General features: G+C 52.2%; 1 protein-coding gene and 1 long non-coding RNA gene across 4 annotated transcripts in view; one reads left to right on the plus strand and one right to left on the minus strand.

Moving 5' to 3' along the window:
* Positions 1-2,184, minus strand: part of LOC147582753 (uncharacterized) — a 40,407-nt gene extending 38,223 nt beyond the window's left edge. For both annotated transcript variants that reach the window (XR_015249489.1, XR_015249488.1), the window contains exon 1: positions 1,680-2,184. This is a non-coding gene — a long non-coding RNA (uncharacterized LOC147582753). The remainder of the gene's footprint in view (positions 1-1,679) is intronic.
* A 2,250-nt stretch (positions 2,185-4,434) lies between these two features.
* CCN5 (cellular communication network factor 5) lies at positions 4,435-17,932 on the plus strand. Of its 2 annotated transcripts, none has more exons than XM_086702301.1 (5): positions 4,435-4,794; positions 4,969-5,061; positions 9,096-9,312; positions 14,859-15,113; positions 16,927-17,932. In XM_086702301.1, exons 2-5 carry the CDS (start codon positions 5,002-5,004, stop codon positions 17,145-17,147), a joined length of 753 nt encoding a protein of 250 aa, XP_086558427.1. In that variant the 5' UTR covers positions 4,435-4,794; positions 4,969-5,001; the 3' UTR covers positions 17,148-17,932. The 2 variants fall into 2 exon arrangements, with proteins under 2 accessions (XP_086558427.1, XP_086558425.1); XM_086702299.1 differs by having other exon boundaries at positions 4,436-4,794; positions 4,947-5,061.
* The last annotated feature ends 795 nt before the right edge of the window (positions 17,933-18,727 follow it).

Consider the following 18,727-nt stretch of genomic DNA (forward strand, 5'->3'; position numbering starts at 1 on the left):
AAGGCCAAGCAAGGGCAAGGAATTTTCCCGAGAATGTCTAGCCATAGAGCTGGCATTAGAGCTTGGGTCCCCCAATTCACTCATGCTTGCAACAAATATGTAAGTAGCACCTAACACGTGCCAGGTTCAGTGCCTTCTCCCTGGCAGACTAAGTCTGTAAATAAACCCTCATGCCAATTTCCAAAGCCCTTTCCATGTCCCATCATGACTTCCTCCCAGCTCCCCAGCAGGCTTATCAATGCTTCACCAGCTGCACCCTTGGCACAGCCCCGGGTGCCAACCCCCTCACCCAGCAAGTGAGGACCAGTTCACTGCCAGGCTTCCCAGTTCACACGGCTGCATGAGGCCGTGTGCAGAGGCGGTCACATGCGTGGGCTGAGAGCTCCGCATTCCAGCCCCTTTGGACCCTGTGTGTCCCTGCACACAGAACCTTGCCAGCTCAGACTGAAGCCAAGTGTTAAACTGTTCAAGCCCCACAGCTGTCCTAAGGGGTGGGAGAAGGAGCTCATCATGGCACCTGGGATCTCAGGCCAGGAGCACACCTCTGAACTCCCGCCCAGACCCCAGACCCGGGGAATGTGTGGAAGGAGAGGCCGGGAGAGGTGCCTGGGGGCTGGGTATTTGCAGACCAGCTGAACCGGCACCAGGCAGAAATTCCATTGGCATACAAATCACCTATGGGTCTCATTAAAATGCAGGTTGATTCTGGGCGGGGCTTGGGATTCCTCCTTTCAAACAAGCACCGGGCGCCGCTGACCTCGGAGCACACACGTGGGGAGGGAAGGGCCAGACAATCGGGCCCAAGATGGAGAAGACCTACCTGACTCCACTGGACTCTTCGTGAGCAAAGATAAACCTTTGTTGGGTCAAGCCACTGAGCTTTGGGGATTTGTGACCTCAGCATAGCCTAATGTCCCCGAATGACACATTAGGATAGGGGACTGTCCTATGTAGTCAGGCCACCAATATTTACTGAGTTGCTGCCATAAACTCATTTTGTGCCCCAGGGGCCTCCCTCTTCAAGAGGCGCTCACTCTCCGGTGACGCAGTGCAAGGCGGGCACCTGAGAGGGAGAGTCCCTTAAAGTTTGCTCCTTGGGGCATCTAGGAGCACCCCTTAGTGCACCATAATCCCAGCACTGTGAGTCATGGGGGAGCCGGGATTTGAAGCCAGGACCTTTTGACTTATGAGGCTATGTTTCCTTCTGGTAATGCAAAGGGGAGACAGGCTCATTCTGGGATCTTATCTAGCGGGGTGGCTACAGCAGCAGCCAAGAGACTCATGGGTTCCCTGGACTGTCCCATCCCTCCAGCACCAAACTCAGTGGTTTGGAGCCCAACCCACTCGCACCCGGTCAGCAAAGTGGCAGTTCCTGCCGCAGGCTTTCAACACTCTGAACTGCGTGTGGAAGGCTCGTCTCTGACACTTTCATCACCAAATGCCCCGATGCCAGCCTGCGTGCTTCCAGAACTGGCCAGGCCCCAGGGCCTCCCCTCCCTGTCCACACGCTGCCATCCCCAGTTATTAGAACAAGTTCCAAGCAAACAGCCACACTCTGACTCAGAGGGGCCCGCCGGGGGAGGGGTGGGTGGCAGGATTTCCACTCATCTCTTGTCGCCTACCTGGCTGGCGCTGACCCATGCCTCCTTCACTCCCCCAGGACCCCACGGCGGCCTCACCTCCCCACTGCCTGTGGAGGCTCCCCCTCCGATGTTGCCGTGAGCAGCTCCTCCCCACACGGAAATCCTCCTGTCTTCCTTCTTGCCTCAGCGAGAGAAGTGGTTCCACACCGCTCCTCCCAGGAAAAACTAATCAATGCTGATAGAGGTCAGAATAGCAAGTACCTGGAAGGGGCATGAGGAATCTTCTGGAAATGTATCTTACTCTGGGTGGTGGTTACATGGGCGTGCACACATGCAAAGAGTTGTCGAGATGTATACTTCACACTAGCACGTTGCCCCTCGATCTAAAAAACATATGCCACAGAGAGCTCTAGGAGCCGTAGCCAAAATAAATAACACAAACCACAACGGAAGGTTCTGGAGTCAGACGGACAAGTAACTGAAAACCTGGCTCTAGTGTCTAGCTGTGTAACCTTAGAGAAGTTACTTATCCTCTCTGAACCTCACCTTTCTTACTGAGGCATACACTGTGAGGATTAGAAACACTACTTTTTATAAAAAAAAAAAAAAAAATACTTAGCACCGGGCTGGCTCCCTCTGAGGGCCCTTTTCTTTCATTGTTGTTAAAACCGGTGGTCTCAGCAAAGACAGGGCATGGGAGTGGTCTTCCCTGGGTGTAGGCAATAAGAGGGGCACATCGAGAATTTAAAGGTAAAATTGACGAGGGGCACCTGGGTGGCTCAGGTGGTTGTGTTCAACTCGTGATTTCGGCTCAGATCCCGATCTCATGGTTCGTGAGATCAAGCCCCAAATCAGACTCTGTGCTGACAGGGCAGAGCCTGCCTGGGATTCTCTCTCTCCCTCTTTCTGCCCCTCCCCACACTTGGGTGCTCTCTCTCTCTCTCTCTCTCTCAAAATAAATAAAATAAACATTAAAAAAAGATAAAATTGATGAGAAGTCCGTATATAAATCTAAATCATGCCAGTATATAAATATAAATCACATCAATCATAAATTCATGATAAAGTTCTTTGTCCTGAAAATATCTTTTTTTTGGTCCAAGTTCTAAACAATTGATGCCGTAGCTGTTGAATTTTAATAATGCATAGGTAAGCTTCGAATTAGCACATTTTAATTTCTTATCCTTTAATAAACCTACATGGAAGTGAACTTGGAGAAGTCTAGGAAGACAGTTGCCCAGTACACATGAGCCCAGGAGCACACGTTCACCGAGAGCAGAAGTGCCTGACAGCTTGGAATCTTGTGCAGCACCTGTCTCTAACCCTGGGGGTGACAGTTCTGCACCCCGACAGTAGATGAAAAGCATCAGTAGATGCTGAGTGACAGTGAAGACGGAGATAGAGGTCTGTCAATTCTCTCATTCTATGTGACTCCTTGGAATTTGGGTCTGTGCTAAAAATTTAAAACGGTGAGGGGTGCCTGGGTGGTTCAGTCGGTTAAACATCTGACTTCAGCTCATGTCATGATCTCAGGGTCCATGAGTTTGAGCCCTGCGCTGGGCTCTGTGCTGACAGCTCAGAGCCTGGAGCCTGCTTCAGGTTCTGTCTCCCTCTCTCTCTACTCCTCCCCTGCCCACATTCTGTCTGTCTCTCTCTCTCTCTCTCAAAAATAAATAAACATTAAAACTGTGACACAGTGTGAGCTGTGGAGGGTGGTGTTTTTGTTTGGTAAGTGCAAACCTTAGGTCATACATGAAAAGTATTTGTTTCATTTTATGATTATTATGGAAAATAATTCTGTCGTGCGAAGGAGGGGGTGCTCAGCAAGGATCCGCCCCGTGTGTAGAGTCCCCTAGGCATGCCTCTGACCGAAATAGAAGCATTTATAAACGAAGACCGCATCCCCTTCCCTGCAGGCCAAGGGACCCCCTGCCCTCCCCCTCCAGCCAGAACCCACAGAGACGGAGCCGGGATCGTACATTTCAACCTTTATCTCCCCTCCCCATCGCCTCCTTCCCCAGGACGGCAGCTGGGAGGGCGTTTCCCCCTAGGAAATCCACTCAGTCTGACCCCTATATCAGCTCACCCTTCTTCCTCATCAACCGCCCATTCTGGAACCCAGCGCCTTCACTTCAAGTTTTGGGGTACTGGTGGAGATTATGGGGGCCAAAGCCCTCCCCAGCCCCCCTTGACACCACTGGTAATTATCTTTGCCAAATGCCACAACCCAAGCACTTGCCCACGTCCGGCAGCCCCGGTGGCTGGATCGTTGGAGATGCCCCCAGACACCGGCGGTATGAATTCGGTGTCCTGCTCCCCATGTAGAACACCCCTCCCCACCTCCGCCAGCTCCGGCCACACCTTTGGCTCCCAGAGTAGGCATGTTATCACGCTCACTCCTGCTGTGTTTGCCTCTGCCTGCAACATTCTCCTCACACCTCCTTTTCCTGTGGTTCTCTGTGAAGGCGCCTCCCCCAGGCAGCCACCCCTTCCCTTCGGTCTGAACAAGGACCCCTCCTCAGTAGGCCCAGAAATTCCACCTGTTTTCCCTCTGTCGTCACCCACTCTGGGCTTTGTCCCAAGGTCACTCTTGTGTCTCCAGCTCCTACAGAGGGGGCCTCAGAGATGGCTGAATTAAACGAAATGGATTCGGTTCTTCTAGATCATCTGGCAGGGGCCCGGCAAGCACCGGCACACAATAGGTCCAGCCTGCACGGGGCTCACCCACTGTGGGCCACCTCCCGGAGCCCGGGGAAGCAGGCATTGGGGAGGCCCCTTGTTGCCAAAAGCAAACAGGCCGCCCAGGGAAGTTTTGCTCTGGGTCACACCCGCCTCTGGATGGCCGCCAATCTTCCTGCCAGAAACCACAGGCCCAGCTGAAACTGCCCAGAGTCCGGGCCACGGGGCTTTGGAGGATTTGGGTCGGCACGGCAAAGGGGGTATCTGCTGAGCTCTTTCTGGATCCACAGCCCCCAGGGAGGCGGGCAGGGGTCGGGCCAGGGCTCATCAGCAAGAGCAGCAGCCCAGGAAGGTCCCCTTCCCTTCCTGGGCTGGGAGGAGCCAGAGAGGCCCCTGCCAGCCTGTCACAGGCTCCTGGCACTGGCATTGGCTCTGGCTTTCACACACGGGCGTGCGCACGCACGCACGCACACACGCACACACGCTCACACTGGTAGGCACCTTCTTGGTGGCCTCGCCATCTCATCTTCAGGTAAATGGGCTCATCAGTGGGAGCATGAGGATGGGGAGAGGAGCAGGAATGCAGAGACCAGCGTGCGTGTGCATCTGTGTGTGCGTGTGCATCTGTGTGTGTGTGTGAGCCTGTGTGCCTGGCAGTGACCTCACAGCTGCCGGAACATAAAGACTCACAGGTCCTGCCTCCCAGGCTGAAAGCCGGCTCCGTGGGGGACACAGTGACATGAGAGTCACACTACAGACCCACCTTCTGGCCTTCTCCCTCCTCTGCCTCCTCTCAAAGGTAAGGGGGCCCTGGGCCCCAAAACATCCTGCTGACTTCCTTGGTGTGTTGGGGAGGTGTGAAATCACTGCCAAGGACCCCCTAAAAGAATTCCTGCAGGTCTTCTATGTTGGGCACAGCCGGGCTTCCCTCCCTGGTGCCCAGAGAGTTGCCCCTGGCCAGCTCTGCTGTGTGATCTCAGGCAAGTCCCTTCTCCTCTCCGAGCCTCAGCTGCTTCCTTGGATAAATGGGCATAATGATCATGAGGCTTTTGTGAAGATCATTTATGGTAATTCATCAAAAGTACTCAGCGCAGCACCCGGAACGTGGCAGGTGTTCAGAAGCAGAGGGTCGTGACTATTAGCAGTCCCCAGAGCCCTACAAAGCTGAAGTGGGCGTCCTCATTACAAATAAGGAGATGCCACATACACCCTGCTTTGCCTGATTGTGAGCCAGGGTTTGAAAGGATGTTGGTGTCTAACTGATCGGAAAAGTTCACGCTGCAAGGGCGTTAATGCTGTTGGCAGTGAGTGACCTAGTGACCTGCAGACCTGGCTGAAAGGGGACAGGGAGACACCTTGTGGAATGATGATCTTCTCTTATGGGACATTTTTTCAGAAGGTCTGTGAAACATCTACCTTGCGTAACGTATCCAACAACCTCGTAAGGATTTATTATCCCCTGTTTTTAGTCAAGCAGGACTCAGAGAGGGCAAGCAACTTGACTAACATCACACAGCAAAGAAACATCAGAGCAATAGAGGAAGTGGAGCCCAGGATAGGCTTGAGTGTGTGGAGGGTGGGGAAGGGGAGCTTCTACTTGTGCCTCTCCTGCCTGGGCCTCTCCCCTACCTGGACCGAGGCCACAGCTGCTGATCCCTGTGATTCCCTCAGCAAATGCCTTGGAGATTGGCCCCACCGCGAGCCATGATCTCACTGGGCTTTCATGCTCTGCTGAGGAGCACAGCAGAAGTTTTGCTCTCCTGGGTCCTGAGCAGCGGTGGGGCAAGGCCCAGAACTCTGCCAGCATCCCAGTCCCACTGTTTGTTCTCCCGAAGGTGCCCGGCAGAACATCATGCTTAGGTGGGTGGCTTGGGGGCTCGGGGTTCTGGGCCCAGGCTTATATAAAAGACCAAAATGAAGCCATCCTGGGCTCACTGTCCTCACCTCCATTCTTCCTGGTCCCAGGGAGCCAGGCAGCATCCTGCACAGGACTCAGGGACCTGGTCATCACGAACATGGAAAGCTACAACAATCCTCAGAACGAGAATCCCGAGCCTTCCGGCGGGCTGTGGGCTCCTGGGCTCAGGCCTGTGAACAGGGGCAGGTGGCAGAGACCTGGAAACAGACAGAGTCACGGTGATCGAGAGCTAGCCGTGACCTTTTATCCCTGTCACAATTTCAAGATAGGTGGTCTCTACCCTGTCTTACTGAGAAGGAAACAGCTCCCTCCCCGACAAAGCGGTTCAGCGGCGTGGTGGTGAAAGTCACACAGCCAGTCAGTGGTAGAACTTGGATTTCAACTCTTCCTAGAATATTCTGTGTCCGGGGCTCTTCCCCCTTGGTGACCGCAGCAAGGGTCTAGAAAAACCATGTGTGCAGGGGGTGGTTGGGAAGGGCATGGAGATAGAGGGAGACCAGAGAGGGCCTACCTCCCCTTGGTGTGCTCCCTTGACCTGTCGCTGACCGTCCTGAACAAATGGGTAAACTGAGGCAGAGGCTAAGCTGGCAAACATCTCCCCAAGGTAGGTGTGATAATTACGACCTGGGCCTTGGATTCACGTGAACCCAGATTCCGGTCCTGGCTCTGCCTCTTACTGGTGACGTGGCCACACTGTTTTGAGCTTCTACAGTGGGCACAGTGCTGGCACCTCACCTCGCAGGGCTAAATCAGATGACACATTACGGCTGCCCGTGGTAACTGTTAGCCATAATCACTGATATTATTAGCGGCCCCTCCTGCATATCAGGACCTGCACATCTGGCCCTGGCCACGCTTGCTCATGGAGAGCCAAAGTGGGAACCTGGGTGCAAGCCAGACGGTCTGTGGCCTGGCACCCCAGCTTTCAGGTGGGAGGGACCCGAGAGCCAGTTCTGGTCAGAGTCCCCACTTCCCACTCACCGAGGGAGCCCACCCTCTGGTTTGAAAGGGAACCCCAGAGTCCGGCTGATTGCTAGCTGGGTCAATTCCATGAGAATAATTTCTAGGTTTGTTAAAAGGCAGAGTCAGACTCATAAAGTGGGGCCCCAGATACTGCAACAGACTTCCGGGTGACGCTGCTCCTGCTGCTGGTCCAGACCACGCTTTGAGGAGCGAGCCTAGGCCATCTTCTCTAGAATCTCTTTGGTATCACCCAGTCTCCTGCTTGGAATTCCTGCAGAGGTGGGAACTCTCTCCCCTGTGAGGCTCCACGCTTGAACCTGTTACCAGTGCTGTCCTAGCCTGGAACCTGGGAGTACCTCCTGGTCTGTGACACCCCCTCCCACCCAAGGCTGGTTGGCCAGTTTGGGGCGGCCCCTGGTGGCCAGGGTGTGAGCTGCAGGCCACTGAAGGCAGGTTTGCAGGACTGGAGGGTGGTAGGGTTGGGGCAAAGTAGGGATTAGGGCAAAGAGGTCATTGCCTGCTTTGGGGCCACACCAAAGATAGGAGGTTATTAGTTTGATCTTTGTAAACTGTAAGGCTTCCATTCTCCAGGTAAAACCCTCTGGTCCTCCAAGGATCCTACTGAACTAAAGATTGGTCCCTCACGGAGGGGGCCACTGGGAACATCTTGAGTTACGCCTGCCTCTTGGTCCCCACCTCCAAATGGACATATGGGGAGACCATGGCATCCGGTTTCTGGTTTGGTTGTTTCTGTGTCCTGAGTGGGAAGAAACAGCCAGGACACTTGGGTCGATACCCACCTGGGGGGGGGGGGTGGGTCCCTGGCTCAGGCTTTTCCCGACTATAGCATCCTTAAGGAGGAAGTAGGCTCCCAGCTCTGTGGCTAACACACTGTGACTTTTGGCAAGACCCTTGTTCTCTCTGGAGCCGAGGGTCCCCATCTCTCCATGGCCAGGGGCTGGGGGTTAGAACTGGAGCAGAGGTGCCAAAATCCTAGCTGTGCATCAGAAGCCCCTGGCAGCCTGGTACAAATATAGATTCCGGGGCCCTGCCTCTGGAGGTTCTATTTGGTAAGTCCCAGGGGAGGTCTGGGGTTCAGTATTTTCCCAAGTTTCCTGGCTGATTTGATAAGTATCCAGAAATATATTCTGGGTTATTCCAACAATCAAAAACATCTATGATACTGTTTGATTTATTCAGCTGTCGAGATAAAGATTTGCAATCTGTGCTAGAAATCATATAGTGCCCTGTTATTTTATTTTTTATTAAAAAATTTTTTTAATGTTTATTTTTAACAGAGAGAGAGAGAGAGAGCATGAGCAGGGGAGGGCTAGAGAGAGAGGGGGACACAGAATCTGAAGCAGGCTCCAGGCTCTGAGCTGTCAGCACAGAGCCAGACACGGTGCTCGAACTCATGAACCGCGAGATCATGACCTGAGCCGAAGTCAGACTCTCAACCGACTGAGCCACCCAGGCGCCCCAGTGCCCTGTCATTTTAATCCTTTGTTTTGTGGCGTTTGCCTTACTATAGTGTCTAAAGGGCGGGGCCTCAGCCCTTCCTTGTCATTCCCAACAGTGATCATCATTTGCTAAATGCACTGAGCACCTACCCCATGCCTGGCTGCCTGCTCAGGGTTTAACATGCATCACTTTATGTACTCTTCAAAACAATCCTCTGAGCTAAACACTGCTATTGCCCCCTTTTTACAGATAGGGAAACTGAGGCTAAGAGAGCTTACGTAACTTGCCCAAGGTCACTCAGCTAATAAGAGGCAGAGTCGGGACTGGAGTTCTAGTCCAAAGTTCTAGCTCATGACCACAATACCAACTGTCTCTTAGGGAGGAGTGTCACGAGGTTCAAGGCCAGGTCTGTGTGACCCTGGGGCCAAAGTGTGGATCTCTCACTGCCCCCCTTGAATGGCCATGGCTGAGTGACATCTCTGTCTCTGCAGGTATGTGCCCAGCTGTGTCCAACACCATGTGTCTGCCCCTGGCCGCCACCCCGATGCCCACCGGGGGCGCCCCTAGTGCTGGACGGCTGCAACTGTTGCCGGGTATGTGCACGGCGGCTGGGGGAGCCCTGCGACCATCTCCACGTCTGCGACCCCAGCCAGGGCCTGATCTGCCAGCCCAGGGCGGGCCCTGGTGGCCGAGGGGCCGTGTGCCTCTGTAAGCAGGTTTGCGGGACTGACGGTGGATGTATTTGGGAGGGTCAAGGCTGAGGGGACCTGAGTCAAAGAGAAGCTCTTCTCTCTCTACCTCCTTACATCAGGTGCACCATCCATTCCAGCCAAACCCGGTGACCCGCGGTTCCCTGGGCCCTCCCTCTGCCCGCCCCCCAACCTTGTCTTTGATCTAACCATGCCCTCCACCTGAGCAGCCTCCCCCCATTCCTACCTGTCCAAATCACAACCCACTGTCAAAGGGGAGCTCAAACACTCCTCCCCTGGATGTCCTCCCAGATTATTCAAACCAGATGTTACTATCCTTTCTTGGGACCTTCACACCTTTTTGGGAAAATAAAAGCATTGCTGCTTATTTAGGGCATAATACGTCTCAGGCAGTGTGCTGAAACTTGCCACATAATCCTCACAACGATCCTATGTGGTAAGTACTTTCAGACCCACTTTATAGATGAGCAAACTGAGCCTTAGTAACAGTAATGGGCATGATTACTCTTACACAGCTTGGGACCAGATCACACAGATTCTAAAGCAACGTTTTGTTCTGTCTTCCTCCTGGATTGGGAGCCTTGGGCTATCGTTTGAGTCCTGAGTCTGCCATTTACTAGTGACCTTGAGCATGTTATAGCTCTCAGCATTTTAGGCCTTGGTGCCTTCTGGCACTTTAGATCAGGGTTTCTCAACTTTAGTCTTTGGGGCCAGATAATTGTTATAATTCTTTGTAGGGGGCTGTCCTACACACAGTAGGACTTTTAGCAGCATCCCTGGTCTCTACTCACTGGATGCCAGTAGCATGACTCAGGTCATGACAATCTGTCTCAGACATTGCCAAGCATGCCCTGGGGAAGCAAAATCATCTCTATTTGAGGACCACTGCCTTAGAGAAGCAGCAAAATGTGACAGTGTTCTCTTTTTTCTTTTTTTTTTTTTAATGAGTCTTGTAGAGCCATCTACCTCTTTCATCTATTTGCATGTGTCATTTTAAGAAAATAAGAACAAGAGAGGGGCTCATGAATCATTGACAATGAATCCACTTATCGAAAAAAACAAGGCTTAAAGACTGATAACAACAAGACTAATAGACATAAGGTTATCAACACTAAATCCTCGTTAAATGTTTTTTTATGATCAGGGGAGTATAATCATGAGGAAGTAGTGATTTGTTTTATAAACTCATAGATGGTTGCTAAAGGGAAAAATGAGAGAAGTAACATTTAGCTCACCAGGCCATTGTTTTAATTAGCCAGGACACATGTAAAGCACACGGCAAAGCTTTATTTGTTGAACACTTGCATGGCACTTACCGCGTGCGAGGCGCTAAGGGTTTCACAAATACTGTCTCATTTAATCTCACAACAACCGTGGGGCGCCTGGGTGGCTCAGTCGGCTAAGCGTCCGACTTCAGCTCAGGTCGTGATCTCGCGGTCCGTGAGTTCGAGCCCCGCGTCGGGCTCTGTGCTGACAGCTCAGAGCCTGGAGCCTGTTTCAGATTCTGTGTCTCCCTCTCTCTCTGATCCTCCCCCGTTCACGTTCTGTCTCTATCTGTCTCAAAAATAAATAAACGTTAAAAAAAAAACTAAAAAAAACCAAAACAACCTTATGAGGTTGGTCCTGATGTCATTCGCATTTTATAAATGGGAAAAAACAAAAAGAGGCACAGAGAGGTTAGGCAACTTGCCCAGGGTCACACAGCTCATAAGGAGCTGGGCTGGGATTTGAACTCAGGGAGCTGGCTCCACAATCCTCCTTTCCATCACTCTTCTGCCTGACACTCAGCATATGATTAGTACACATTGGCTGTTATTGTCACTAAGTTTATTAAAGGGCTTTTCCTAGTCTGTCTTGATTCAGACTTCAAACAACTGGAGGTCAAAAATGTAGTTAGTCTTTGCTTCTTCCTACAACTCCCAGTGCTGGTCAGGCAACATAATGGGTGTTCATGAACCAAATCTGGAGGCTGGTGAACCCCACAGATGAGTCAGAGCCAGCTAAGACCTCACAGAGGCTGGGTCTAGGTCTTAGCTCTGGAGGGAATGTGCTGCCCAAAACCTCTTCTGTCAGTTCCTGTTGGACAGACCTCTGACGGCCAACTCCAGTCTGTGTGCGTGTCCATCGTAAGCCTCTGATCCCTCATACCCCAAGCGTGCAGCCTCCGCACTCAGCCAAGGGCATCCCCACCCTTCCTGTGGCTTGAGTTTCAAACTTTACAGTCATTCTTGACCTCTCTCATTTTTGCACATCCCACATACTTCCCACAAGCAAAGTCTTTAAGATATTTCTAGAACCTTCCGTTCCCAGTCCAGCCCCTGCTACGAGCCTGGTCTGAGCCCCATCATCACGTGATGGATGTTGCGGTGGCTGCATAACTGTCTCCCTGCTTCTCTCCTTGCCTTTCGCCTGTTTCCAACACAGCAGCCACAGGGCCCTTTCCATACATACATCAGACCACATCCATCCTCGGCCTCAAGGCCTCCAAGAGCTTCCTACCACCTCCGAATACAAGCCAAAGTCCTCCTGGTAGCTACAAGGCCCCACAGGGTCCTGCTCCTACTTTCTCTCTGACCCCATCGAACCCCCTCTCTCCCTCCCACTCTCTGCTTCAGCCACACTGGCCTATTTTGTTCCTTAAATATCCCAGGGAGGCTCCTACCTCAGGGCCTTTGCACTGGCTGCTTGTCTACCAGCATTCTTTCCCCCAGATACATGCATGGCAAGTTCCTATACCTCCTTCACATCTTTACTCAAATATCACCCTCTTGGTGAGGCCTTCCGCGATCACCATTTTCAACACCCCTCTCTTAAAACCCTTCCCTCCATTATTTTTCTGGCTCTAATCACCATCTGACATCATAAACTCTACTTGCTTATTGTGCTTATTTCTGCTAGGGCGAAAGCTCCAATGAGGGCAGGATGTTTGCCTGTTTTAGTCATTGCTATACCACAAGTACCCAGAACAGTTCCTGATGCATAGTAGGTACCCAATAAATAAGTGTTGAATGAATGAATGAATGAATGAATGATAGTAGGAGTTCTAGAGAAGCTAGCAGGAAGAGGCACAGGAACAGGCATTTATTGAGCATGTCCTGTGAACAAGCCCTTTACACACATGATTTCACTTTACCCTTAATAATGAGGAAGGTCCTATTATTAAATTTATTTTGCAGATGAAGGAAGTGGGGGTCAGAGAGGTTAAATCACCTGCCTATGGTCACACAGTGTGCAAGTGGCTAAAGGTAAACAAACAAACAAACAAACAAAAAACAAATACCCTGTCGTTCCCTCTCCTGTAAGGGACCCTCAGAGGGAAAGAAGGATGTAGAAATCACCAGATAACAAGACTGGGCTCTCAAGTTTCTTTTTTTAATTTTTTAATGTTTGCTTGTTGTTTGTTTATTTATTTAGAGAGAAAGAGCATGAGAGGGGTGGGGGGATGGAAGGGGGAAAGGGCAGAGAGCAAGGGGGAGAGAATCCCAAGCAGGCTCCATGCTGGGCTCCATCTCACAAACCATGAGATCATGATCTGAGCCAAAATCAAGAGTCGGCCGCTTAACTGACTGAGCCACCCAGGAGCCCCTTTAGAGGAGCCCCTCTAAAGTTATTTGAGGGAGGTTGCTGGACAAGAAGGTATTGGAAGGGCCAGGTAGAGGCAACTATATGTGTATGTCGGGGGTGGGGATCCAAGGATGAGTAAGTTTGGAGGTACCTCATGTGTTTGGGACCACACACAAGGGTGCACGCAGACCCCAGCGTAGGGAGTGACTGCCCAGGGACCATTGCTCCCACTCCCAACCAGCCTGAGCTGTAGGACCCAGGAGGGGTGCCAGGAAACCTTGCTAAAATTATCACCACTCCAGCTGACTTTCCTAAACAATCCCTCTGTTTACCAGTCATCCCAGCGACCAGGAGGCCCCAGGGCTGTGACATCAGGAGTCTGGTGGGAGACCCAGGCTCGGCCAGGCTTAGGGTGCAGATTAAGGCCCAGCTGCCCCCTACAGTTTCCAGGAAACCAGCGGCCACATGATCCAGGCCAGAAGGCCAGGGATTTGGAACCAAAGGGCTGCGGCCTGGAAGGAGTGGGGAGACCGCGAGTGCCTGCCTGTGCCTCTCAGAGGAACAGGCATCACCCGCTCCCACTCATCTGCCATGTTCCAGACTCGGGGCGAAATCCTGTAAGTACACTGGCTCCTTCAATCCTTGGTGGCCCCGTGAGCGGGTATCGTGGCTCAGTTTCCACAGCTAGCAAGTGGGAACAGGGACTGCCCTCCACATCTGTGTGGTTCCCAAATTCCTGCGTGTGTATAGGCTCGCTAGAGGTTTCTCTCTGAAATCCTGGGAAAATCTGCCTTCCAGCAAATCCGTCCCCAGAACCTCCTGACCCCTCCTAGCTCTCTGCACTTCCCGGGCGGCTCACACGCACCTCTCCACGGCTCTTCACTCTGTCTTGGAGACAGTGACATCTGTCCCTTGCCTGGGCATCAATCCCTCACGGCAAGGACTGTGTCTTAGTCCTGTCTAGGAGCCCAGTGGATGGCACACAGGAGGGGCACACTACATATCTCTGGAATTTATAAGAAGTCGGAACTCTTTTATCAGTGTCTCTCACGTGCTGGGCTTTGCACCAGGCATTGCAAAGGGCATTTCCCCAGGGTCTGTGTGTCCCATCCATGCTCTGAGCCGGCCTGGGGGATGGGGGTGTGCCGGCAGGAGCACTCCGAGCCCCAGCCCTCAAGCAGTGCTTTTCCAGTGGAGGAAGTGGGGATAGCGTCCACATCTTGAGGGCTCTGTTCAGAGAGTGTTTCTTGAACACCTACTATATGCCTAGCACTGTGCCAGATGTTTTGTACATATTATCTTGTGTAACTGAAGGTACTGAGCTGTTCTCATCAATGCTATTGTTAAGGGGACTCAGAGAAGTCAAGTAACTTATCCAAAGTCACACAGCCAGCAAGTTAAGCCCTGGCCTAATAGGGACGACTACCACACAGCAGATGTACAATGAAATTTTGTTGCAGAAACCCTCATTGTGTACCTATGTTATATATTATTAATATATAGTACTTATATTCATAGTAACAACAGAGCAGCTAGGATCTATCGAAGATCTCTTTTATGTTGGATTCATTACATATATCATTTCATTTTGTCTATACCACAACCCTGTGAAATAAGTATCATTATAACCCACTTTGCAGGTGAGGAAACTGAGGCAAGAAGTGAAGTCGCTTGGCCAAGGTCCAGAGCTAATAAAGCAGAGTGGGGCTCCGACCAGGCCAGCGTCTCCCCATCCCTTGTGTCAGGATGCAGTGTGTCACGCTGTGTTCCTGCTGGCTCCAGGGCAGGCTGGCAGTGGGGATGGGGTGCATACGATGGGCTGGAGCCCTTTGGCCCAGTGTCCTGACCCTGTAAGGGCACCGCTCCCCAGCAGGATCTGGGCCAGCTCTGCAGAGAGACCACGTGGAGGATGTGGCTGGCACAGGCTTGCCCAGGGAAAAGTTGGGGGTCACGGATGGGGGTGTGGTTTCTCCTCTGCAGGGGGAGAGGATGACGGGAGCTGTGAGGTGAACGGCCGCGTGTACCGAGATGGGGAGACCTTCCAGCCCCACTGCAGGGTTCGCTGCCACTGTGAGGATGGTGGCTTCACCTGTGTGCCACTGTGCAGTGAGGACGTCCGGCTGCCCAGCTGGGACTGCCCGTATCCCAGGAGGGTTGAGGTCCCGGGCAAGTGCTGCCCTGAGTGGGTTTGCGACCAGGGAGGGGGGCTGGGGGTCCAGCCCCTCCCGGCCCAAGGTGAGTGCAGGGTTGGCCCAGGCCAGGGGCAGGGCCGCCTGGGGGCGGGGCGAGGGCGGGGCTTCTCAGGAGCCAGGACACTGGACTGGTCAAAGCCAGGGAGGGGCAGGGCCACCGGGGAGGGGGGCGGGGCGAGGGCGGGGCTTCTCGGGAGCCAGGAGACTGGACAGGTCAAAGCCCAGGTTTCCCTGACAGGACCCGGGAGGGGGTGCGGGCTGAGGAGACTAGGTGAGCAGAGTGGGGAGTCACAAGACCTCTTTGAAACTGGCAAAACAAGAAGTAATATAATTTTAAGTCATAAATAATGAAAAATGAAAATTAGTGGCAGAGTGGAGAAGGGAAAGGAGGGCTAGGATCCTTGAGCCAAAGGCTCGCATTTCATAGCGGAAGTACTATTACGACATACTACTATTATAATTCTAATATACTAATACGCATTATAATATATTTATATAATTTAAATATTATATACTAGTATTAATATGTAATTATTTGGATGTACCCAAAGAGGAACTCAAAACTGAATCAGGCAAGGTGGTTGCCTCTGGGATGTGGACTTAGGGGCAGAGGTGGAGGAAAGACAGTTACCTCATGCTATAAACTCTTTAGAGATTTGGTTCTTGCTACATCACTGAGTTATTATGATTATCATATGAATGTGATTTTTCTAGAGAAAGGCAGCTGGAAAGAAGGCATGGGTCCATTGGCGATGGGCCATATCGGGAGTAGAGCATGGTGGGTTCAGCATGGAGTCTGCCCGGGGTTCTAAGCCCGGCTTCACTACTTCTAGCGGTGGGACTCTGAGAAAGTTGCTTAACTTCTCCGGGCCTCAGTGCCTCCAACTGTTCCAAAGTGAGAATAAGGGCATCCACCTTGCAGAGTTGTTGCGAGACTGGGCGAGTAAACACAAGGAAAGTAGTCAGGCAGTGCCTGGAACATAGCACTCCGTCCGTGGTGGCTGTAGTTATCCCCATGACGGAACGGGGCACATCCGCTTCAACGCACAGCAGGATGCCAGCGAGTTCATCTTGTGAGTAAAAAGCAGGAGAGGGCACTGTCTATGCAATTTGGCCTCCGGTATGTGAGTACATGTGCGTGTGCATACAGACGGCACACAAGTCATATCACGCGGGGTTTCTCAACTTTGGCACTAGTGACACGTGGGCCCGGTAACCCTCTGTCGCGTGGGAGCTGATAGGATGCTTAGCAGCATCCCGGCTAGAGTCCAGTACCCCCACTCCCAGTGTGACCGTCAAAAGGTCTCTGGACATTGCCAAATGTCCCGGGGGGGGGGGAGCAAAATCACCCCCAGTTGAGAACCAGTTGGTTAAAAAGGACCAGAAGAAAGGACACCAAAACATCAGAGCAGAATCGGATGTGAGAGGAGGAAAACCTAGACGGTGGTGAACCCCCCGTCTTGTTCCGGGCACAGCCTCAGAACCTCTAGCATCTTTGCGGCCGGGTCACGGTACCACTACCCACACAATCTCCTTCCTGTAAGAGGCCGTGGGGGGAGGGGTGCAGAAATGAGAAACGTGCCACTTCCTGGGGGACCGTCCCGGCCGGCACCATCCCAGCTGCCTAGTAACCCACACATACGAGGTGCTTACAAGTAGGAGTACTGTGCTAAGCACCTCCCCTCCATTATTTTATTCAGCCCTAACAATCGACCAGTAGAAAATTTACATGGGAAGAGACCGAGGTCCAGAGAGGTTAAGCAACGCGACCAAGAGGGCACCGCTAGCAGTTGGGTTGACTTAGCCGCCAAGCCCTGACCTCGCAGTGCTGACCTCTTTTTCTTCCTCCCTCCCAGGACCCCAGTTTTCTGGCCTTGTCGCTCCCCCACCCCCTGGCATCCCCTGCCCAGAATGGAGCACGGCCTGGGGCCCCTGCTCAACCACCTGCGGGCTGGGCGTGGCCACCCGGGTGTCCAACCAGAACCGCCTCTGCCGACTGGAGACCCAGCACCACCTGTGCCTGACTAGGCCCTGTCCACCTGCCAGGGGCCGCAGCCCACGGAACAGTGCCTTTTAGAGCAGAGCTGGGAACGGGGGTTCGGTGCCCACCCTAATCCAGCAGGCAGCCCCGTGCCTGGGCCCACACCCTTGACTGGGGCAACACCATGCAGGCCCTGGAGGACAAGAATGTTCACAAGCCGTCTGGTCCATCTGGACCCTGAGATAGAGCTGGGTTGCGTGTCCCAGTCTCCCTTCCTCTACCTCACAGCCTAGGGGGCTGGCCAAGGTTTCCAGGGTCTTCTGGTCCATTACCCGCCTCCACACAGCCTTTATCAAACACACACATGGGCAAGCTTTCCAGCAGATAAGGCAACCAGCTGTCCCTTAATCATTAGCCAAGGCAGGTGCTGGGCTGGACTGGCTATTTTCCCAGGGGTGTGGTGAAGAGGGGCGCACAGATATTCTGAATCTCTTGCTCCCTTTCCTGGAGTTGACATAAAAACGTCCCAGGTACATGCCTAGGCAAGAGCTTGTAGGTCAAGCTTATGCTGTCTGAGAAAGCGCTCCCCATCCAAGGGCAGCATGCAGAGGCTGCATCCTTTGTGAAAATCACAAGGTGAAATCACACTGTCTTGAAGAAAGTCAGAAAACAGGCCTGAAAGGGATCCGTTAAAACCAACTCGTGTTAATAAAAATGAACCTTTCGCGCACACCTGCAACGTGCCAGGCACTGAGCTAGACACTTTATATAGAGCTTGGTGCTTCGCAACATTTAAGACCAGAGAAAATCAGGGGGAAAATGAAGGCTTGCCCCCAGCGACTGGGGAACACGGCCTGAAATAAACCCACCCAAGTGTGCAATTGTTTGAAGTCTCATGTTTTATTGTTTTTTTTTTTATTTATTTATTATTATTTTTTTCAACATTTATTTATTTTTGGGACAGAGAGAGATAGAGCATGAACGGGGGAGGGGCAGAGAGAGAGGGAGACACAGAATCGGAAACAGGCTCCAGGCTCTGAGCCATCAGCCCAGAGCCTGACGCGGGGCTCGAACTCACAGACCGCGAGATCATGACCTGGCTGAAGTCGGACGCTTAACCAACTGCGCCACCCAGGCGCCCCAATTGTTTTTTTTTTCTTTTTTAAACCTACATATAAATTTTCTTTCCTCCTCTGTGATCTACATCTGTGTGTTTAAAAAGGAAAACTGTGTTCTCATCACACTCCAGTCAGGAAATTAGAAAACACTGAGTATTTAAACAGGGATTTCTTTTCATTAAGCTAATTTTATTGAGGCATGGCTTACACACAGTGAAACACACAGGTCTTAACATATGGTTTACCGAGTCTTTACAAATGTATACGCCTGTGTAATCAATACCCCCATCAAGGTACAAAACATTTCCATCGTCTCAGGAAGTTTCCTACGGTGCCTTCCTGTCATCCCCTCCACCCCTGAAGGCAACCACGGTTCTGAGTTCCAGCACCTTAGATGACGGATAGCTAGCTGCCTGTTCTTAACATAAAGAGCATCACGCAGGAGGTATTGTTTTGTGAATGGCTTCTTTCACTTGGCACCAGCTGTTGGGATGCAGGGTTTGAGGGAGAGCGGAGCCCAGAAGCCGCGATCAACCAGCAGAAGGTGGAATCACAGCA

Source organism: Puma concolor, chromosome A3 (genome assembly GCF_028749965.1).
Source record: "Puma concolor isolate L17-30 chromosome A3, mPumCon1.1.hap2, whole genome shotgun sequence".
Classification (NCBI taxonomy): domain Eukaryota; kingdom Metazoa; phylum Chordata; class Mammalia; order Carnivora; family Felidae; genus Puma; species Puma concolor.

Bases quoted from the DNA above. Each gene is read 5' to 3' on its own strand.
- CCN5 (XM_086702301.1), top strand. From the start codon at position 5,002: ATGAGAGTCACACTACAGACCCACCTTCTGGCCTTCTCCCTCCTCTGC. The intron at 9,313-14,858 runs GTAAGCAGGTTT...TCTCCTCTGCAG, and splicing joins CCGAGGGGCCGTGTGCCTCT to GGGGAGAGGATGACGGGAGC. The intron at 15,114-16,926 runs GTGAGTGCAGGG...CCTCCCTCCCAG, and splicing joins CCAGCCCCTCCCGGCCCAAG to GACCCCAGTTTTCTGGCCTT.